This window comes from Plecotus auritus (genome assembly GCF_963455305.1).
Source record: "Plecotus auritus genome assembly, chromosome: 8".
Taxonomy (NCBI): domain Eukaryota; kingdom Metazoa; phylum Chordata; class Mammalia; order Chiroptera; family Vespertilionidae; genus Plecotus; species Plecotus auritus.
Window position 1 is genome coordinate 94113662 of NC_137782.1, and position 23111 is coordinate 94136772.

Below are 23111 nucleotides of genomic sequence, written 5' to 3' on the forward strand. Positions count from 1 at the left end.
AGAGAAGTCATGGAGAGAGATGCTAAGGATTACGCCGACTCCATCCATGCGATTTTTGTAGAGACCAGTGCAAAAAATGCGATAAACATCAATGAACTCTTTATAGAAATTAGTGAGTATCTCTGTGCCGTATGGCTTTTTCCTGTGCAGGGCAACTTCAAACAGAATTGTCTTTCTGGGTGGAATTCCTTCCTTATCTCTGGTGTGGTTCTCAGTGGAATGAGAGTTGAGAGGGTAAGAGTGGCAGCGGTTTTTATGTCATGTAATTGCTGGAGAGCTGCTGCCTGACGACTGACCCTTCTATTAAGATGGTTGCTACTAATAAATAATGCACAGGGCCTGGAGGGCCTGGAAACATGCCTCTCCCCCTTTCTCTCTCTGTGTGTTCTAATGAGTATTCCAAAGTCATTGAGAATGAATAAAATAAATAAGGGGACAGGAAATCCATGTGGAATTCCACTGTGAGGAAACCCTCAAAAATTAATACTAGGTGAGTAAAAGGTAAGACCTGTTTTCCTCTCCCTCCCCCTACCTAGTGTTAATATGATGACACTAGATGGAGAGGCTGCTGCATACCTTTGGGACCCTATACAGATTGTATCTATGTTTATTCATTTCATTCAAGTTCATCAAAATGTTTATTGAGAACTGTTCCAGGCTCAGGGGAGACTGTGGAGAACAAAACAGGCGTGGCCCCTGCGCTGCTGGAGCGTAGACTGCCCTGCAGGGACAGACAGTGAGCACAGTAATAGTGAGATCCTCTCAGATGATAAGCATGGATAGCAAGACAGTAATATAGGATGAAATGAAAGAGTGCCTGCAGGTGGTCAGGGAAAGGCCTTTCCTGAGCAGGTGATGTTGGAGCTGAGATGTGACAGAGCAGGCCGTGCCAGGACCTGAAATCACGTTAACTGAGCATGTCAGACTCCAACTGGAGAGCGGGGTACAGCCGTCGGGCACCGTGAGCTTACTCATTAAGATCCTTTGCCTAGTGAGATATGAGATTGCTGAAGCTGGAAGGCGCTCAGTGCCCACCAGGACCAACCAGTGATGGCCCAACAGTGGAGCAGGCCCAGGGCGAGTACTGGTACTCAGATGGCAGAAAGCCTCACAGCTGGTGGTGGGGGCCCAACTCCAACAATGTGGCCACACTAGAGTGTAAGCCTCTGGCCGCCCAATTGCTTGGGTTGCTTTTGTTTTTATTTTTAGTTTTTGATGTTTTTAGTTCAGAGAACCAGAAATCTGAATTTTATGTAACATGTTCCACTGCTGAGATTTGGCCACTAACTCAAATGTTTGTAGAGTACTGTACAGACCTACCAGCCCCATCTATGGCAGAGAAGGCCCGTGGGCTGCTGGTTTGCAACCTCTAGTACAGTCCCTTCGTGTCAACATTAAAAACTCATGATGTGCCCTGGCCCGTTTGGCTCAGTGGATAGAGCATCGGCCTGTGGACTCAAGAGTCCCAGGTTCGATTCTGATCAAAGGCATGTACCCTGGTTGTGGGCACATCCCCAGTAAGGGGTGTGCAGGAGGCAGCTGAGCAATGCTTCTCTCTCATCGATGTTTCTAACTCTCTATCCCTCTCCCTTCCTCTCTGTAAAAAAATCAATAAAATATATTTAAAAAAAACAAAACTCATGATGTGCCCTGACCGGTTGCTCAGTGGTTAGAGCGTCAGCCCACAGACCAAAGGGTCTCAGGTTCGATTCCCGGTCAAGGACATCTACCTCGGTTGCAGGTTTGATCCCCAGCCTCGGTGGGGGCAAGTGGGAGAGGTAACCAGTCAATGTGTCTCTCTTGCATCAATGTTTCTGACTCTCCCTCTTCCACTCTGTCTGAAGACCAATGGAAAAATTTCCTCAGGTGAGAATTAAAAAAAAAAGTAGTGATGATTATTGTCTTCCTGGAATGTAAATAGCAGGTACCCAAAGGCATTCATTTTTTTAAAATATATTTTTATTGATTTTCAGAGAGGAAAAGAGAGAAACGTCAGTGATGAGAGAGAATCATTGATTAGCTGCCTCCTGCACACCCCCCACTGGGGATCGAACCCGCAACCCAGGCATGTGCCTTTGACTGGAATCAAACCTGGGACCCCACAGTCCACAGGCCGATGCTCTATCCACTGTGTCAAACCAGTTAGGGCCCCAAAGGCATTCTTTTTTATTATTATTATTATTATTGATTTTTTACAGAGAGGAAGGGAGAGAGATAGAGAGTCAGAAACATTGATGGGAGAGAAACATCAATCAGCTGCCTCCTGCACACCTCCCACTGGGGATGTGCCCGCAACCAAGGTACATGCCCTTGACCGGAATTGAACCTGGGACCTTTCAATCTGCAGGCCAACACTCTATCCACTGAGCCAAACCAGTCAGGGCCCCAAAGGCATTCTTAAAAGACAACATGAGGCCAGTCAGAAATTTTTCACAATTCAGGCTAAAAAATCTAAGTATGGTGTCAGACGTGTATTAAAATTACTATTTTTTTTTTAATTATTTTTTTGTTAATCCTCACCCAAGGATATTTTTTCCCATTGATTTTTAGAGAGAGTGGAAGGCAGGAAGAGAAGGAGAAACATCAATATGAAAGAGACACATCGATTGGTTGCCTCCTGCACACATCCCGACTGGGGCCAGGGATCTAACCCAAGACCCTTCAGTGCGAAGGCCAATGCTCTAACCATTGAGTCACACCGGGAAGGACTGAAATTATTACTATTTTTAAGTATTCTTTACTCTTTTTTTTTTTTTTTAAGTATTCTTTACTCTTAACAGTATTTGAAACAGGAAGGCAGTGAATTATACCAACAGTGAAAATCCTTAAATAAAAACAAGCATGTACATACTCATCTTAACTATGAAAAATAAAAAATGTATGTTCACAAAGATTAGAAAAACTGAGAGAGATGTAAATTGAGGTTAATATTTACTGGGTGTTATAAAGTTGTGTTAGAAGCTGGCATACTTGCTCCCTCCTGAAGTGTAAGTGCCCACATCAGATGTATAGCACTCAAGGAATTTTCACAAGCAAAATATACTGTCATCTGCACCCAGAGTGAGACTCAGGGGCACCCCCCAAGGGAACCATCGTCCTGACTACTGACTTCAGATCTGTTTTGCCTGGTTTCATACTTTGTTTTTTGAAACATACTGTATTTACTCTTGTGTCTGGCTTCCTTATCTCTTTTAGGTTCATACGCTTTTAGGTTCATCCGTATCATTGCATGATCCATTCTTGTTCCCATGGTGCGTCTGTCAGCCTCAGAGTCAGAGCAGGGAGGATGCCCCCAGTGGTTATCCATCCTGTTGATAGGCATCTGAGTGGTTGTTTCCAATGTAGAGCTATTACAAATGGTACCACTGTGAGCATTCTGCTTCCTGTGCTGTATATACACAATAGGCACACATTTTGATAGGTGTATTTTATACCAGGAGAAGAATAACTGAGTCCTGGGTATGCATGTGTTCAGTAAAAGTGTACTTGCTGACCTTACACCAGGGGAATGGGAGTACTCTCCATCCCTGGTGGGCAGGTAGTGATTTGCATTTCTTTGATAGTTAATGAAGTTGAGCACCTTTCCAGGTATTTATTTACATTTACATACCTTCAGGATGTCCTCCTTTGTGAAGTTTTGTGTTTTTCTGTTCAGTTGCCTGCCTTTTCCTGAGTGTTCATCATTGACTCGAGTCAGTACACTGGTGATCATGTGTGTTGGACAAATCTTCTGCTCTGTCCATGGCTTGACTTCCATGTCTGAATCCACTCCTTTGATGAACTGGAGTTTTTACCCTTAATAGAATCCCATTGGTCCTTGTTTTCCTTTATGGTTGACACTTTCTGGCTCTGGTTTGAGAAGTCACTGCCTATTCCCAGGTCAGGAAGATGCTCTCCTCTGCCTCCTCCTAAGCATGCTTCAGAGATGACTGTTGTCCCAGCTGTACTTCCAGGACCCATTTAGTGAGAAATGTGTGATGACCAGAAACTTCAGTAAAGGTTTTGAACTAATTTGCAGTTTATTCACAGCAGCATGTACAGGCATTTGAAAAGTAGGGGTAGGATATACTGGGGGATACCTTCCAGTCATGTGGACACATGCTGGGTACTACCCACCTGATCTGCAGGCTGCTCAACGTGCTGGAGGCTCCAGGCATGGCAACCAAGGACCCAGGAGCTGGCAGATTCCATCTCAGCCTGTCCATGCCCAGAATGCACGCACCCAGTTCATCTCATGTCTTCAGAATACTTCAGTGCCAGGAACTGTGCTAATGACCCTGGAAACAAAGATGGACAAACAGGATTTCCCCTTTGAGGGTCTAATTTGAGGGAGCTCTTTGCATGAACAAATATATGACAGCGTGCCTCCAAAGTCCTGATGGATTTCAGTGCCTAAGATGTTGGAGAGTTAGGAAGCGGGAGGCGTCAAGAAAGCCTTGTATAGAAGCAGCCCTGAAGTTATCAGTGGGGTGGGTGGATGGATGGGTGATTCAGGTTTCCCTTAAAATTGACATTATGCTTCATGGAGCAGTAAAGTGAAACCTGTTCATTCTCATACATGGTTGGTAGCAGAACAACGTGACACAGCCTCTTCAGAGAACAATTTGGCAGCATCTGTCAAAATTTAAATTGCACATCCTTTCTGCATCTGGGCTAGGTAGACACTGGGCTATAGGGACTGTGTCAGGGTCAATACCCAGAAGTAGAATAGCGTGACCTGGCTCTTCCACTCTGTTAGTTTATCCAACACATGCAATCAGGTTCACAAAAGATATTCTTGCATCATAGTAGCATCAGAATATTGCAAACAAACTAAATATTCATCAACAAGGGAGCACTTTAATTACGGTACATCCATAATACACTGCAATGTCACAGAGCTATCACCTAGAAGGTGGCAGCTCTCCAGGCACTGTGCTGTGACAGTCCCAGGGTACACCGTGAAGACAGCGAGGTGAGAGCCTTGCACTCTGGTTGCTCCTGTTGCAGTTTAGGAATGGGGACAGGTTAAGATGTGTTGTGTGTGTCTATCCACACGTATTCCTGGACAGAGAGATGGATCTGTTCTGATTAATTTTTTTTTTTTACCATGTGCATGTATTACCTACTAAATGCCACGTGATATCCTTGCTTGGACCCTGAAACAAACAGAACATTAATGAAAATCCGGTGGCATCTAAAAAAAGTGGAGTTCATGCCGAAACCGGTTTGGCTCAGTGGATGGAGCGTCGGCCTGCGGACTGAAGGGTCCCAGGTTCGATTCCGGTCAAGGGCATGTACCTTGGTTGCAGGCACATCCCCAGTGGGAGGTGTGCAGGAGGCAGCTGATCGATGTTTCTCTCTCATCGATGTTTCTAGCTCTCTATCCCTCTCCCTTCCTCTCTGTAAAAAAATCAATAAAATATATTAAAAAAAAAAAAATAAATAAATAAAAAAAAAATAAAAATAAAAAAAGTGGAGTTCAGCTACTAGTGATGTGCCAATGTTGAATTTTTCAATTCAACAGATGTCTTGTAGCAGCATAAGATAGTAACATTAGGGGATACTGGGTGAGAAGTATCAACAACTCTCTATATTATCTTTGCAACTTTTCTCTAAATCTAAAATCATCACAAAATTAAAAATTTATTAAACTTTTTTAAATAAAACTTATCAAGTTATATCTACAAAATTATGTCAGAATGAGCAGATTTAGAAAGTTAAGGTTCATTCCCTTCCCTCCTGTCCTCTTGGTTTAGGTCGAAGAATTCCATCCACCGACACCAACCCACCATGTGGTGGGAAGGGCTTCAAACTCCGCAGACAGCCTTCAGAGCCCAGGCGAAGCTGCTGTTGACTGAGCCTCAGCCTCAGCCTCAGTGGTGAAGTAGGTGGTCCTGAAAGCTAACGGGAGGGCTGGGCCCTGCTGCCAGGCTTCGCCTAGCTGGTCTGGGGTCTTCTTCGTGCAAAAAGGAGTCGCAGAAATTGACCAGTCTGTTTCCTCTTCGAAGACTCTAGCAGTGCTGTTTCAGTCTTTGGACTTGTGTTATGTAAAGACTCTGGGGGACAAAGGGACTCCATCACTGGCTTTTGACCTGTTGAAAAGGAACATGTAATTGTATGGATGGTAGGATCCAATTGTTGAGTCGTTTTGTAATCAAGATTTTATGTAACATTTGTAAAGGGAAATGAGCACTTTCATCATTCTTGAGGGAAAGAAGACCTCGCGGAGATTATAATTTCCTTGGTTTCACATTACCACTCTTCTAGGGAGTTGTATAATTTAAAATGTGGTAGCATATCGTTAAGGGCAGGGATGGCGATTATCTGAAGGTAAAATGGGTTATTTATCGGACTGATGGAAATGATTGCATCCATCTCCAGAGCACTTTCCATTGCATACATTAGCCCAGGATACATACAGTAAGTTCACAACAATAGCCCGCAGCTCAGCCTCTGTTTGCATTCTGACCCTGTCCTGTATGTGTCACCAAACTCATTATTGGCACCTTCTATAATAAGCTCTAAGGATCAGGGGTGGTGGTGGAGAAGCTGACTGGAGTAAATCAAATTGCATATGTTTAAACTGATTAACTGGTTTAAAAAGAAGGAAAAGAAAGTAGTGTAAATACTGTCAATTTTTTATTTAACCCAAATATTTTGGTGGGGGAAACAATTATCTGTTGGTTAGCCTATGTAAAAGTTGTAGTCCATATTTATGAGACCATTGCTTAAAAAGTATAAATTATGTAAATATGGTAATAAATTCTGTGTTTCATTCCATTTAATCTTGCCCCATCTTGCATATGCCAATCCCATTTTCAGTCTGTCCACAGGAGACTCTTCAAAGCACATTTATGTTGTGCGAAAGCATAGAGACTTAGCTTATAGTCTTTAAAGATTTCCCTGCCTTTCTTTCCTTCCATCCCCCTTCCAAAGCCCATCTGGAAATCATAACATAGACATATGCCACTTGGACAAGCCTGACTAGCCCTTCCTAGCCTTGGGGTAAAAAATTAAGCTCTAAGCTCAGGTCATTTACCTGGTATTGGTAATAAATTTCTTTTCACTTTTAACATCGGCCTCAGACCAACTGTTTGAAGAGAGCTTTCCTTGTTAACAATTTAGCTTATCTTTCCGGTTTCCTTTTCCCCCCTGCCTCTGTTAGTGGTTAACACTCTTTTCCCTCAGGGAGCCTAATGAGGTTTTTAATATAATCTAAAAATAAAGCACTGAAGTGAAGTTGGTGAAAATTTGTCCCTGGTCTAATTTGGCACCCTTCCAACCTGAGTATTGTAAGGGAAGGAAATTTACAAGATTATATAGGAAATGAAACAGCTTGAATTTCAAACTAAATTGTGTTTTCAGAGCTCTCCTTAAACTGAACAGTCAAAACTTTTAAAAATAATTGTTATTTCTTTGTGCACCCCACTTGATATGGGTAGATTTTAATGAGAAAATTATAACTCAGATGAAGTACAAAACGATTCCCTTCTCCCTGGTGAATATCTCAAGCATTTGAAATTGCTTGTTTTTTATTAAAATCCGATAGAAGGAATGTAGTTAGTGAAAATTCTAACATCGTTTTGTTTAAAATACATGTAGACTCTATAGCCACCCCCATCTCCTCCCCCCCCCCCCAGCCCAACCCTCCCCCCACCCCAGCATCTTGCTTTCAGAGAAAACAAATGATTGTAAGGACTGGGCTCTTTGCTCCTGAAAGTTGCTTCACTTTATTTCATATACTAGTATATCCAGGTGGATGGGGTACTTGGCCACTGCCCTGGTCCATCCCTAGCATTCCCACTCTGGGCCTCTGTCTCCACGACAACAAAATAAAAACAAAGGTTGCTTGGCTCCTTCCCAAAGAGACAATGATTGTGTGTCCCCTTCTTTCCTATTTTACCAAAAGATGGTGCAAATCTGTGACCTTCACAATATTTCCACCAAACCTGTCAGTTAGTGTTTACGATTTCATGGTGTCTGGGTGCACAGGGACAAAGTACTTGCTTGCTTCACCTTACTGGTGAGGCGAATAAATGACTCTGATCCTGTTTTGACCTTGACTGTCTTCAGCCCCAAACAGGTCCATCCTGGTAGCCCTGCAGCGAGTTCTCCGCCATTTCTCAGACACCTTCCAGCATGTAGAGAGAGATTCTCTTTGACTATAGCCACATATTTTATCCACAGAATGAATGGCAAAAGCATGTGCAGCACTAGCCGCTATTTTTCACGCGTTTCTGGGCCTCTTCTCCCCTCACTTCCATCAGTCATCTCAGAAATTGACATGGCACCATTCTTGTGCAATATCTTTTTAATCCTTAACAGCAACAGATTGCTCTCTCAGATCCACAATTCACACACAATGAAACAGAGAAAAGGGTTTCATTTATTTTGTTTGCTTATGAAATGCAAAGATGAATATTAAAGTCAGAAGCAGTGTTTCATTTTGAACACACTTTGGATGTTAACCTGACTGAGCAATGATCTGATACACATTTCATACATTCTTTGTTCTTATTTCTTAAGAGAAAAGGCCAGATTTCAAAGGAATTGAGGTGTAATCCATCCATAAAAATCTTTTGGTTCCCTTATGACACAAGGGCATTTTTTTTTAAACTTTAGGGACTGAAAAGAGAAAAATCATTAATTAGCTGCAAGTGTATATTGATTCCTCTCAGAGAAATTGAAATAAGCTCTTTGCAGGTGTCTAATCCTAGTCACCATTGGTCTACAGAAGTCTCCTTCCACATAAGTGTTTTTCTGATCCTCTGATAACTAATTAACTATCATTTGGTGATTAAAAGAACAAAGTAAGAGTATGATCAAGTGTCCTTCATTTGAATTTCTCTTTAAGAAGTGATTGGGGAGAAGTACCTGGATGCAGGCCCTTCAGGTTCCAAATGAACCCTCCATCACCTGCTTCTCAGCCACAGGCAGAATAAGTTCCACATATAGCAAAAGGAAGGTTTAATTCCTTTAGAATAACATACTTCTATGCTACCCATGTATGATTATGTTTGAAGTGCCTGCCTCCCCCAATTTGAAAGGGTCAAGTCTTTTGTCTGAGAAGCTTGATCTCTTCTAAGAGGGCTGAGGTCCTCCTTGAGGTCATCAATTATCATTCTTTTTAAATATATAAAGAAAATCACGTTTAATTTCTCTGCTCCTCTTTAAGACTTGTATTTATTTCTTTTCAGTCCTCAAGAAGGAAAACAGGTTCTAGGAGGCCTTCTAAATTAAACAGGGAGCTACAGTAATGAAAACGTCCATTAGAGAATCATTCCCTGGCTTCCCTGGGGACATGGAACCAGAAGGCCTGCACTTCTCGGGCTGTGTCAGCAAGGGCAGGTCTGATGCAGATGGCGAGGCACTAATGGGCAGGTCAGCCTCAGAGCTTGGAAAGGTATTTCTTCATGGTCATGGGCATCTGTTATAGTCTGAGAATGAATGGCAAAAGAGGTTGTATTAATTCTTATAAGCATTTTTCACTCGTTTTAAAACTGAAAACATGATCCACGGCCCCTTGGTGTGTAAGATAGAGGCGCAGAGTATATTACGTGCACAACAGATGTCTTTGCAGGAACCTGCATAGGTAATGAGAGAATCCTGTCCTTCTGGGGAAACGTTGCTAGAAGTCCCTTAACTCTGATCTACTTTAGAGCATTGTGTGGAAATGACAACACCCAGACTCAGGCTGTCTCCCCTCTCCAAACTCGTTTGGCTGTAAATACTCCTCTAACCCTCTAGTAAAAACTAAAAGACAGTGATGAGGCTGATAGTATAACCCTGTCAACAATCTTTGTTATTTACATTTGTTTTAGAAGGACTAGCAGCATCACTTCTGTTAATTAGTCACTCCAAGAGGTGGTCTACCTCTTGACAGTTCATATTTTTTAAAGGAAGAAATGGAATGTACCTTTAAGGACCGAGTTGTTACTGGATACCTGACTTCAATTAGCATGGTCCATCAACAATTTTTAAATGATGCAAGGTAATGTATAGGAGAAAAATAAATAGTCCAAGCAATGATTCATCCAGGAGATGGACCTTATACTGTGTAGTTTTAGAAGAGGGAGGTGGGGTGGGATTCAGCCCAGAACTAAAACAAACAGCCTTTGCCAGTTTCTCTTGACAGCAGAGTTACTGGTCTTGACTTCCAGTAATAGAAATCCAGGCAATTTGATTACCTGATTTGCAGGAAACATTAATGGAATGCTGGGGCATTTGTTCTGTTCTTTGTGCAAATGAAATTCTAAAAAAAAATGTTAGGAGGGTGTTACATTTCTCAGTAGCCTCCACTTTTTCAATCCAAAAGAATGATAAGTGAGAGATCTGTGATGATGAAGTTTCATTAGACGTAATGAAGAAAGTGAAAAAATAGAACCAAGAATGTCCATATTTCTCAGTTTGTCCTTCAGAATTCTTTTCTTAGCATATAGGAAAATGACTTACTTCCCAAATCAAGAAGGGCTTCTACTAGCATAGATCAACTTTAATTTGAGGGTCTGTACCATCAGGAATAACTAATATCTGTGTTCTTTCTTTATAGAGTATAATCAATTATAGATATGCTAGAATATTTGGGTCTTCCAAACAAAAGGATTCAGAAGTTTAATGAAAAGAAAAACCTTTCATCTTTTCTTTCGATTACATCCAACATTTTAGATAATAATATTAGAATGTGTCATTAGTAGATACTGAATTAAAACCATGGAGCCTTAAATTTAACAAGAAAATTTTTTCATTTATTGCCAGTTCATTTTCAGATTTGCATGGTGCCCAGTGCCTCATCAAAATGCTTCATAATTGAAACAAACAAAATTCAGGATAGCCTTCCATGGACAGGAATTCAAGTGCCAAGAATTCAGCCAATTAATGGCAAATCCTAAGACAGCAATGATTTTTTTTTTGAAAGTGCCTCCTTTAATTGGCAGTTTTAAATGGTAAACCTTAATGTTCTTAATCATGCAACAGAAATAAAACATGCCAGTCTTCATACCACGTCTTTTTTTTATATTTTTTTTTTATTAATTTTTTACAGAGAGGAAGGGAGAGGTATAGAGAGTTAGAAACATCGATGAGAGAGAAACATCGATCAGCTGCCTCCTACACACTCCCCACTGGGGATGTGACTGCAACCAAGGTACATGCCCTTGACCGGAATCGAACCTGGGACCCTTCAGTCCGCAGGCCGACACTCTACCCACTGAGCCAAACCGGTTAGGGCCATACCACGTCTTAATGTAGGAACTTTTCAGTGCTTCCGGAAGCAAATTATTTAATATCAGTGCTCCTTTAGAGAAAGTCATTTTTAAAGTAGCGTTCCACACATAGGGCCATTTATCTTTAATCGGAACTGAAATTGTTCCCCAAAGCCACGTCATGTTGTAGAAATAGCCAGAAGCATGGGGCGGGCCCATGTGGACAGGCAGCACACCCCTACTTGGAAGACGGTCAGCACACAGCAGTAGTGACTTTACTTTGGGGCTTCATCTTAATCTCGTTTGTCCTTTATGAATATTTTCATTAAATTTACCCTGGAATAATCAGGTTTACTCCCTGAGAAATTTCAAAAGCAGAGCTTGAATTTGTGTATGTATGAGGTTATGACATAATTGATGAAACTTTTCCTTAATATGGATCATACCCATGATGTCAGAGCGACCGGTCGATTCAGTGCAGGAAAAATTATCGGTAGCTGGCCAGTCAGAACAGCTGATTGGTAGCTCTGTTTTTAAACCATTTGTCGTGTTGTGTGGACAGAGCTTTATTGCTCTGGGAAAGATTTTCTTTTTCACTCTCCTCGAGCTCCGTCTTTCTATCATCTCACTTTATGAGTCACTCACGTAGTTGTCAATCATGCCTCTGACCTTAAGAATTGATGTCTTGCCTTCTCTGTAATCAAAGCGGACTTCTTACCTTATTTCTCTTCTTCTCATTTTGCAGTGGGCTGTCCCTTAAAGTCACAGGGCACCATCCACCTCCTTAGTGCACGCAACAGTCCTGTGCTACCTCCCACAAGCACTGTAGGGCTTGCTCTTCACGTCCAACAAGAGAGACGAGACACAACCAGTGCCGTCAGAAAACAAGGCTAATTTTAGGTGAAGAACTTTCATATTTTGAGAGAGGCAGTGGGCAGCACTAACTTAAGTGGCAACATGACTTGAGTGACAAAATGTTTTCTAGCACTGGTAATGAGATAGTGTGAGTGTCAGAACTTCACTTAGTGTGTAAGAGAGTATTTATCAATGGATGTGACAATCCAAGTCCAATCTTGAAGGGAAGCAGATATGGAGTGTGGAAGTGAGCCTAGACATTAAATTTTTTAAAAGCTAAGCCCTCATACCAGCAATTCTTATTTCTCCTAAGAATGTCATGCCTTTTTAAGACCTGATGCAAGGAGTAAGATACTTGTGCCTTTTATAATAACATCTATTACGAAAAAAATAAAATGAATTTGCTTCCAGTTTAGGCCGCGTGGTAGCACTATAAACAGCCCAGATTTATAGCCGTGGCTTCCCTGCATGACGCATTGCTTGATTACCTGTGATGAACTATTGTAATGATGGCTTGCCAAGCTTATATGGATGTTTAAAGACTTTATTTTTGCAGTCTTAACCTTGGGCTGGACCTGAGTCTATAGGTAAACCATTTGATATCTGTGCTGTTTGTAGATGTTGACACAAGGAAACTAGATCTTTGGATTTTTGTTGTAAGACTTTTCTGTTTTTACTTAGCCAGTGATAGATAGTTTGCAGATGGTGGTTGATTTGGCATACTTTAAAACTATATTGTTTTAGCTTGAATATTATATCATCAACTTTTATAGAGGATAACGTGCTAAATCACAACAAAATTTGTTGTATTGTAAGAAGGTTGTAAACATTTTCTTAATAAAATGCTATGTTTATAAATATATGCGTTTGCCTTTCAAATGGTTTCTCTTTGTAATTGTATACATCACACATTTTTCTTAATCCAATATTCTGAAGTCCCTTTAAAATTATGTTTGAAAACCGAAGTAGCAGAACTCTGATAGTTCTGGCGTGTGGTGAGCAGCAAGCTAAGCGTATGCACTGATTTAGCCGCCCAGCATCCTGCATTTTCATATACAACCCCTCTCCCCCTCCACGTCCTTGCCTGCTTCCATAGTTATATGGGGCGTGGTGCTGGCAGCCTGCAGTGTCAGAGGAAATTCTGCTTCCCTTCCAGGTAAGGAACAGTGAGGTGCCTTGCTTGGTTCTTGGGAGAAAAGCTTTAGGCCATCATCTATTATTGGGGGATTTCATCAAAGGAGCCAGTAAATTTACATTCTGGTGTTGACTTTAACCCTGGAATCCCCCATGGCCACTCACTGCCTGCAGAAGTACATCACACAGTCGTGTTCTCTGTGAGATCCCTCTTACATAGGAGCACATCTGTCTATATTTTGTGGTTGTATTGAGAGACCCAGAGAGGACTTGAGACAGACAGGCTTGGGTTTGAGTCTCAGCCTAGCCCCTTTCTAGACTGTGCAGTTCTAGACAAAGTCCTTGGCCTCTCTGAGTTTCCTTACCTTTATCTGTAAAGTGGGAAGATAAGAAGAGAGCATGCCCCATGCAGTTACATACTTTGGCAAGATACCTATATAACCGGCATTTTAGTACAGCATGGATAAAGAGGAAGCACTTACATATTACTAGTTTTTAAAAGCTATCTCCCTGCTAATCCATAGTTGATTCAGTTAAAATAACTATTTGTTATGAGTTTGGTATTTTACTTGTTTTTTGCAATTTTTGAATTAAAACATGTACAGAAAATGCCATACATCTTGTGTCCACCTCAATACATTTTTATATCCACACAACCATCCCTCATATAAAAAAAAACGGAGCATCAACAACATCCCAGAAGCCCTTTCTTGTGTCCCCTTCCCATCACTATCCTGTTTTCTAACACCACAGATTAGTTTTGCTTAGTTTTGAACTTGACATAGTCACTTTATGGAACCATAGGGTATGTACCCTAGGGTTGGGCTTCATTCAACATGGCATATAGTATTTGCGCTCATTCTCACTGCTATGTAGTATTCCACTAATAGCCATTCTGAGTTGATAGGCATGGCATTGTCTCCAGATTTTTGCTGTTATGAATGTACCACAACGAACATTCTTACGTGTCTTTGGCTCCCAAATACAGATTTCTATTGGACATATACCTGGGAGTGGAATTATTGGATCATAGGAGAGCACTGTATCTATAGGTTGGTTGGTTGGTTTTTGCTTTAGTAGATAACAGTTTTCTAAAGTAGCATAGCAATATAACAAGATGCCCAGTTGCTTTGCATCCTTACCAACACCTGGTACTCCATTTCAGCCATGCTGGCAGGTGTATCTCTTTTTTTTTCATAATTTAGAAATTTTTATTTATTGATTTTTTTTTTGCAGGGGTATCTTTTAGTGGGATTTTCATTTTCCTATTAGATGGATGTTCTTCTGCAGGGCTTTTAAATTGTGCTTAAAAGCGAGTATATAAAAAATAAATAAATAAATAAATAAATAAATAAATAAATAAATACGAGTATATTTCTTAGTACCTCTCTTCTGTTGTTTCATATAGTACCCACACCCATAGCTGGAGCTGTGTGTGGGGGAGGGAGGAGATGGAGGAGGAAGGTGCAGGGCTGGTGCAAAGCCACGGCCCTCAGCCCTCCATCAGGCTACTTGATCAGATAAATCAGAGAAAGCTATAAACAAAGTTGAAAGGTGAACCAAACATTGATAGCAAAATAGGTTCCTGTCTCCAGCCTACTGAGAATGTCTACAAAGCAAAAAGAAGACCCTTCAAAAGGAAAATAAAAAGACCCATTACATAAAAAGGCAATTCCCAAAAAAGAAAATGTAGTAAATTAATAAATAAAAGAGTCGAAAGCACATGAATGCCTATCCAAGCAGCAATGAACTTGCCTTTGGCCTGTTGGTGACCGTGAAGGAGAGGAACCCTCACCTAAAACCCCTTTGTGGTGGGTGGGTGGGTGGGTGGAGCACATCCCGCTTTGGACAGGACCCTGCCCTTGATCCACAGTGACAATCATCAAGCTGGAGATGCCAGGCCATAGAGTTGTAAACAAACTGCCTGGACGAGCACAGACAGTATATTCTTGTTTATAACTTTTGGAAAAGGAACCTAAACAGCTGCAAACACATTTACATGGCAGGCTGTGCCCAGTATACAGCTAAATGAGAAAAGGAGGCAACACTTCAGAATGTGTGCAGAGTGTGACTCCATTTACACAGGACAAACGATGCACCTGCACGGGTGTATGCCTTCTAAATCTGGAAACACGTACTCCAAGATGTTAGCAGCGCTTACTCTGAGGAGAAAGGCTTGAATGACATAACTACCACCATTTTTCACTTTCTGTTTTATATGTATTTCTATACTTTTCAATTTCATTTTCGTATTTGACACATATTTTTTCAAGCTGTCCTAAATCCTCTTAGAAGGGGGAGTATAAATAAATGCAGGGTCTCCCAAAAAATGTGTACACACTTTGAATGATTGTAAAGTCAGTGTTTATTAACATACAATTTATTTTCAATTTAAAAGAATACAGAAATGAATAATTTTTTTGTCAATGCCTATTTTCAAACGATGACTGTTCTGGTTCAGGCATTGCTGATAATGCAAAGCAATGGAACTGCAAACATCAAGAATCATTTTGTTCGGTACTTATGTGCCCTCAATTCATCGACTGTTGCCAGTTTTGTACCGTAAACTTTATCTTTTATGTATTCCCATAAAAAAAAAAAAAAGTCTAGTGGCACTTTAGGATAAATTTTCTTTGTCCAGAGCTTAGTCTGGCTTCACCCATTATTTCAAATCAGTTAAACCTGAAAATGAGTGAAAATTAAGTGAGTTATCAGCTATTAAAGTGTGTGTACATTTTGGGGGGCACCCTATGTATGTTATAAAGGAGAATATTAATCTATAGCCTGTCAAAATAACACTATGGCAAAAGCCAGTCTAATTTATAGATCCTAAGAAACAGAATGACTGTATGCCCAAAGGAAGAAACAAATTACCACAAACGGGTATTTTAAATGCACACATGAAACAACTTTATTTTCCTTCAAGCCACCTTCTGCTTGCCTTAGAGCATATAAACCATGGACCCAGGTTTCTAAGCAACCTTAATTTTATGGTAGATTTTTTTTTTTCCATTTGGACTTAAGAACAAGATTTGCATTAAGATGGTAAAATACGAAATAAAATGCAGAGCCTTTTAAAATGTTTAGTTGTTTGGCTTGTAATAATACTAGCTGAAAATATGATTCTCTACTGGAAATGTTGGTTGGTCAGCCTTGTAGAATGTACCCATCATGGGTATGAAAGCATCCCTTTTGGAGGCCACTGCTGGAGGTTGCAAGACAGAGAAGCAGGACAACAGACACAGCTTGTCAGAATGCATCACTTTGTTAAATGATTTTCATTGAACCTCTGATCATTTCAATTTTTTATTTTCACCACAACCTTTGAACATCTTCCAAGAAACAACATAAGAATGCAAAGACCACTTTTTAAGAAATTTGTGTAAAGGTGATACAACCACAGATATCACTGTTAAAGGGGCGGAAAGCGGGACAATCGGAGAATCAGAATTCTCTGTATTTAATATTCAGCGTGAATGTTACCTTCAGGCCTCTGTTAAATAAACGATGTGGAGAATTTTGTGGGAAAGCTACAAAAGCTCCAGTCTATTAGAGAAAGGGCATTTTTTAGAAGACAAGTGTCAGGTTATAAATGATGGAAATGCAAGGTTAATGCACAGTGTGGGCACAGAAATCTCTCTGTGGTATACTATCATTAACATTAGCATTTCAATCAGCTGCTCCAGCCATGGGGTCAGGCCATGTCTTCTTTGCATAGAAATGAGAACACATCATAGTTTATTGTTGTTTTTAAAATGAAAAAACAAAACAAAACAAGTAGACACTATGGCAGTGGCAGGGGGGAGGATAAGGGGGAACTTTGTCAACAGGGAGATTTTCACTCTGTACCAGTTAACAACTGGGCCCTTGGATCATAAAATAGCCCGCCAGAAATGTTATGCTTGAATTTATTTTTACATTTCATATTTCCAATGGGATAGCCCCATGTTAGAGAAGCAGGATCCCTGTGGGGTTGTTCTTAAGTTTCTTCTCCCCAAACTAGCCTCCCAAATGTAATAGATGGGAGATTGGTGGCCAAGGGGCAGTTTTTATAAATGGCCAGCTGATGACATGGAGATGCTGGAAAAACAGCAAGTTTGAAGCCGTTTAGAGTACAACAAGTGGAGGTGCTGATTGTGGGTATCAGGTTACTCCTCCCTTCCAAAACCAGCTTAGCCACCTCTGGGGGAAGAAGAGTCCTGTGGCCAACCAGGAAAGGCTCCTTGGCCTGAACTGGACTGAGATGGAGTGCAGGTTTCGGTGACCCGGAAATCTTCAAGAGCGCGTTTCAAGAAGTTATTATGATTACTTGGGGTAGTCTCTGAAATGATGACTTGAGGCTCATTTTTCAAAGGGGACTTCAAGTCCAGCCAGAAGACATGTAGTTTGCTGACTCAGTGGCTATGCTTAACCTTTGGCTCCCTCTGCAAGTGGGGGTGTGATTTTAGTTGCTAAATGATAACGGTGCAGATTTTACGGGGCTGCTATGAATAGCTGATGGAGACAAGAAGTCAAGCTATATAAATCAATATTATTAATCACACCAATAATAAATACTTAAATTCCATGATTAGCCCTAGCATCCGACTGCCTGTGGCACAACCACGCACATTGAGGGCCCACTATTTTCCCCATAGGTCCGTGAGGGATTTCTTTATTGTTTCTCTATTACAGCATAAAAACATAAAAATTTGCCTTTATTTTCCATAACGCTGTAGTTTAAAAAACACACCCACACATGCCTGTGATTACCCACAAAATATAAAATGAAGAGAAGACAAATTACTTAAACTGCAAAGTCAAATGAGAAAGAGACCAAAGGTTCCTTGTAGATCTGGCTGCAGGAGGATCACAGGATCAGAGGGGTTTGAGCAGGGGAGGAAAGGGAAGGACAGGACAGCTGAAGAGGCGGGTGCCTGGAAACAGTGCAGACAGGCCTGTAGCTGACTGCCACCCAGAGATTAGTGTCGCCCCCTCCCTTCCAGGTACCAGCTTGGGGAAGCTGATCCATCATCATTTATTATTCGCACTGTGGAATGTTAACATACTCCTCCACTGCAAAGCCCGCCATCTTGGACTTGGAAAAATAACTAAAAAGAAAAAACCAGGGCGGGGTTTTAGGACTCCTCTCAGACAGCACACAGTATCACAGAACAAATAAATTAGGACCCCATTAGGGAACTCATCTTCTGAGAGATAAGGACGGTACTTTTATGATGCCTTTCCCACAGGAGGAAATAACTGAAGGTATTTACTCAATGTTCCTTTTTCTAATTGCTACAATTTAAGAGTCATTTGCTTTGATTTAAAACATTTAAAGATCTGGGAGGTGGGATGCCATGACTGGGTTACCACCTAAGGCTCTGTTCCTGCATGTGTTGTGTTTTGGGTGAGGGGCATTTCACTGTATGATGAACCCATGATTACACTATGGGATGAACTTAACTTGTGTTTATTCATTGAATCCTCCCCGAACCTGAGAGGTAGAAACCTTCATTATTCCCCACCTTACAGATAAGGAAACTGAGGCACAGTCATTGAGAAGGAGAAAATCAGGCTCTGACAGCCATGTGCTGGCCTGGCACTCACAGCTGGCCTGGTGGTCTCTCTCCCTGAACATAAGCAGTTCCACAGGACACATGGCCACTCCGGGACTATGGTGGGTAAAGACACAAGACCCCTCTGTTACCATTCTGAGCTCCAACCAAAAAGAGCATTGTCCACATCCCCCCAGTGGATCAGACATCCTGCCTCCTGGCTGATCTGAAGGAGGATTAGGCTAGCTGGAGTCTGCCCTCCCTTTCTAGCCACCCCATCATACAGTTACCTTCATCTGGCAGCATCTAACCAGGAGCAAAGCCCCTCTTCCTAACCCAACGCTGCATCACTTCCCCAGGTGAGTTTGCCTCCTCCCGTCTCCCTCCCTCCTCTTGTCTCCCTCCCTCCTCTTGTCTCCCTCCTTCCTCCCTGCTGCAGTGAGAAACCCAACTGGGTCAGGTGTGGCCCAGGGCCTTACTTGGGCTGGAGGGTGTCCTTGCCAACAGGTGTTCATTCACCCTCACTCCCAGGTCACAGGGAGCCCAGACTGCACCAGCAGGTAGCCATGGGGCCCATGGCAACAGTTTGGATTTTGTGAGAACACAGCTTTTGCTTTGCATAGTATAATCTACATCGTGTAATGGTTTGTTTTTGTTTTTCCCCAGATAGAAAAGCAACGTGATGACAGTCACTTGAGAATCTGTGGCCCTAAGTGTTCCTGGGAGTGGGGCGAAGGAAAATGGAAATGGGGAAATTTTAAACCGCCTCCACCTGTCATACCTCTCCCTCCCCACTCCCTCCCTGTGTCAGCCTCTGAGCTCCAAAGTCAGGTGGCAGGGACACATCCTCTTCTGACCCGAGGACAGGAGGCTGCTGCGGAATCTCTCTTAGAGGGCCCTGGCAGTGGCCAAAGGGTCAGAAAGACAGTGGAGGTGGGCGAACTCAAAGCTGCATTCCCAAAGCAAGCCAGTTTTTTTAATTAGATCAATGAAATAGCTAAGTTTCTGATTGATGCCTTTCCTCACTGGTTGCATAATCTTTTTCATTTTTTGAACTTTTACCTACTATGTCATTTAATTTCGGTGGCTTGGGAGATGCTGATGGAGGTGATGAGGAGAGGTCTAACAGCCCTTGCCCCCAGACACTCCCCGGTGAGGCCACTGGACACTACCTTGCTTTGCTTTGTCTGCTGGCTGAACAGGGATAGAGGGGGCTGCGTGTCTTTTGTATCTTGGTCCCCAGGCTCAGCCAGTGCACACCTCCATGAATGAAGGTCATACAGTGGAAGAGCACTAGGGCTTGGGGAAAAGAGGTGTACAAATTTTACCTACACACACATGTATCCCTGTCCCCCACCCCCATCCCAATACACTGGGGATGATCAGTGGGGACCCTGTAAACTCCCACACACACTCATCAAACATTTACTCAGAGCTCTGCTTCCCACTGCCCTGGGGGAACATTGAGACAAATATGCCTGCCTTACCTCTAAGGAGCTTGGAATCTAATTATATTCTAGAGATCCTTTGGGGATCTGCTTAATAAATCAATATCAATGATTTGTAATTACAATATCCATTATTTGTATGCAAATGTGACCTTCTGGATGCTTGAGGAAGAGTCCTAAGGATCTCCCCCATACCACTCCTCAAATTCTTAATTACATTACTTCACGCATCAAACATTTATTGATATTTGTGCCAGGTACAGAGATGGGGACCAGGAATCTACCTTCAGGACTAAAGAACTAAGGGAGATCAAGGTGTGGAGAAAACTTGCTTCTGGGGAGAAGGGGAAAGCATTGGTCTTCTTATCCAGCCCCCCAATCCTCCCAACATCTGCCTCATTCATTGAAACCCTCAACTGAGCAAGCAGCCCCTCCCAAGTTCTCCTGCCTGAGACTGGAGGGGCCCCCTCTCTGGGCAAGGTTTAGGCCATAGGACTGCACCCCTGTTTGTGGTGTAGGTCTGATTCTATGACCTTCCCAACCCCCATCCAGAATCCCTCCCTGTGTCAGCCTCTAAGCTCCGAGGTCAGGTGGCAGGGATTCCGATTCTGAACTGCTATGTCTGCTTGGGTTTTTAAAAAGTCTTGTATATAAGCTAGTCCTGAATCTTCAAGGCCAGGTGACCCTGGGTTTCCCTCCCTTTCTTCCTTTCCCTTCCCTTCCCTTCCCTCCCTCCCTCCCTCCCTCCTTTCCTTTCTTCCTTATTTCCTTCCTTCCCTCCCTTCTTCACTGTTCAGTTCTCCTCTATTAACTGCTTCAAGCACTTGCTAGGTGCTAGAGGTAGGGTTGTCTTTATTTTGTTTTGTTTTTTTAAATCCTCACCCGAGGATATTTTTCCATTGATTTTTAGAGAGAGGGAAAGACAGAGAGAAATATCAATGTGAAAGAAACACATCCATCCATTGGTTGCCTCCTGCACAATCCACAACCAGGGCCAGGATGGAGCCTGCAACCATGGTACGTGCCCTCAACTGGAATCGAACCTAGGACCCTTTGGTCCACAGGCCAACGCTCTATCCACTGGAGGTAGGGTTTTAAATCAGGGATGGATCACTTACTAAATTTGCTGCCGAATGGAGAGACAGACAACAGATAAATAAACAAATAAGTAATTCCAGGTTGGCCAAGTGTGGGGAAGGAAACTGTGACTGACGTGGAAGCTGGGGTTGGACACTGGCATCAGGGAAGCCATCCAGAACAGCGTCCAGCTCAGCTCACACCCATTCACAGTCACCTTGTCATAGAACTCCTTTCCTGAGGTTTGTTTTCGCCTGTGTAGATGTACCTCGTGTGCCCCCACCACCTGGAAACAGCCTTCATACACCCAGCACCTAGGACGGTGCCTGACATGCAGCAGGCATTCCAAGAAGTTGTCCAATGATGGTGACAATGTAGAGGTAGCCAAGGGAAGGGCAATGCAAGAGAGGGAATAGTGAGTGCAAAGGGCCTGTGGCAGAGCCACTGGGATTCTCCAGGGTGTCCTCTACATCCTCACTATGGGCCCCACTTCTCTTCTGAGAAATGTGCCCCTACCCTGTCTCTGTGGTCTGTTTCATCCAAGTCCTTATTCTCCATCTCCTTTCTAACTCTTCATAGGTAAGTTTCTAAACCTCCCTGTGCCCCTTTCCTCCTGTGTGAACCAGAGACAATAATGTTATCACCTTGCGGTGGTGGGAATGTGAGTGATACCTATGAGGCTGCCAGAACAGTGCCTGGCACGTGGCACTCGGTCATTGCTGGCTCAGCTGTTGTTACTAGTCCATCCTCCAGTCTGCTGCCCAAGAATCTCTGTGAAAAATAAGTTTGCAAAATGCAATGGGATGTCCTGGACTGGATCCTAGAATGGGAAGATGACATTAGTGGGAAAAGTGTGACAACCAAAACAGTCTGGGTTTAGTTAATTATAACGTTTCGGTGTTGCTACCATGGTCATGTAAAGTGAAGTCAAATGATGACCTCGGGGTAACTGTGTGAGGTGGCAGATGAAACTCTGCACAACTTTTGCAGCTTCTCTGTAAACCTCAAATTATTGCAAGATATTTTTATTTAAAAATAAAATATTACAACTTTTATATTTAAAAACAAACAACAAAAGAATTTTAAAAATATATAGTTGATCATGTTACTTCTCTGTATAACAACATTGGGAGAGCCAAGGATATCGAAGGATAAAATCTAGACTCTCTAGCATAACAGGAGACCCTTCATCCCCCATCCTTGCTGGCTACACTCCTCAGGGCCTTGGTTTCCTCATCTGTAAAGTGGAGAATAAATGATCCACCTCGATATTGTGAGGATTAAATAAATTAACAGAAACAAAGCACTTATCGCAGTACCTGGCCTACAGGTCCACACTCAGTACGATGGAAACAGATCCGAGAGAGAAGATTGAAGAAGCTGGCTTTGAAGACAGAGAAAGGGGCCATGAGTCAAGGAATATGGCCAATCTCCAGAAGCAAAGGACAAGGAGCCTCCAGATAGAACGCAGATAGATTTTAGCCTTGTAAAACCCAGTTTTGAATTTCTAACCCCCAAAACTGTAACTTAATGGATTTTGTGGTCATTTGTTACAGCACCACAGGAAACTGATACCTATGCTAATATACTGCCTGATACAGAGCAGAAACTAAATAAATTTGAGAAACTATTTTTACTCCTTGTCTTTCCTCAAGCAGGCCCTGGAAGGCCATGTACCCCAGGGCCTTTGCATATGCTGTTCCTCCATTTGGAGAACCCTTCCTTCTCTTTCTGTCTAGCAAAATCTTTCTTACTATTTTTTTTTAATAAATCTTTATTCAGATTATTACAATTGTTTCTTTTTCCCCCCATAGCTCCCCTCCACCCGGTTCCCAACCCACCTTCTGCCCTTACCTCCTCCCCACTGTCCTCATCCA

General features: G+C 42.3%; 1 protein-coding gene across 2 annotated transcripts in view; it reads left to right on the top strand.

The window, feature by feature from the left end:
- Positions 1–12900, top strand: part of RAB22A (RAB22A, member RAS oncogene family) — a 59231-nt gene extending 46331 nt beyond the window's left edge. The window contains exons 6-8 of one of the 2 annotated variants that reach the window (XM_080685039.1): positions 3–112; positions 5739–5866; positions 11929–12900. In XM_080685039.1, coding sequence (XP_080541165.1) covers positions 3–112; positions 5739–5836 — 208 coding nt within the window. In that variant the 3' untranslated portion in view covers positions 5837–5866; positions 11929–12900. The remainder of the gene's footprint in view (positions 1–2; positions 113–5738; positions 5867–11928) is intronic. The other variant, XM_080685038.1, reaches the window with a different exon arrangement.
- The last annotated feature ends 10211 nt before the right edge of the window (positions 12901–23111 follow it).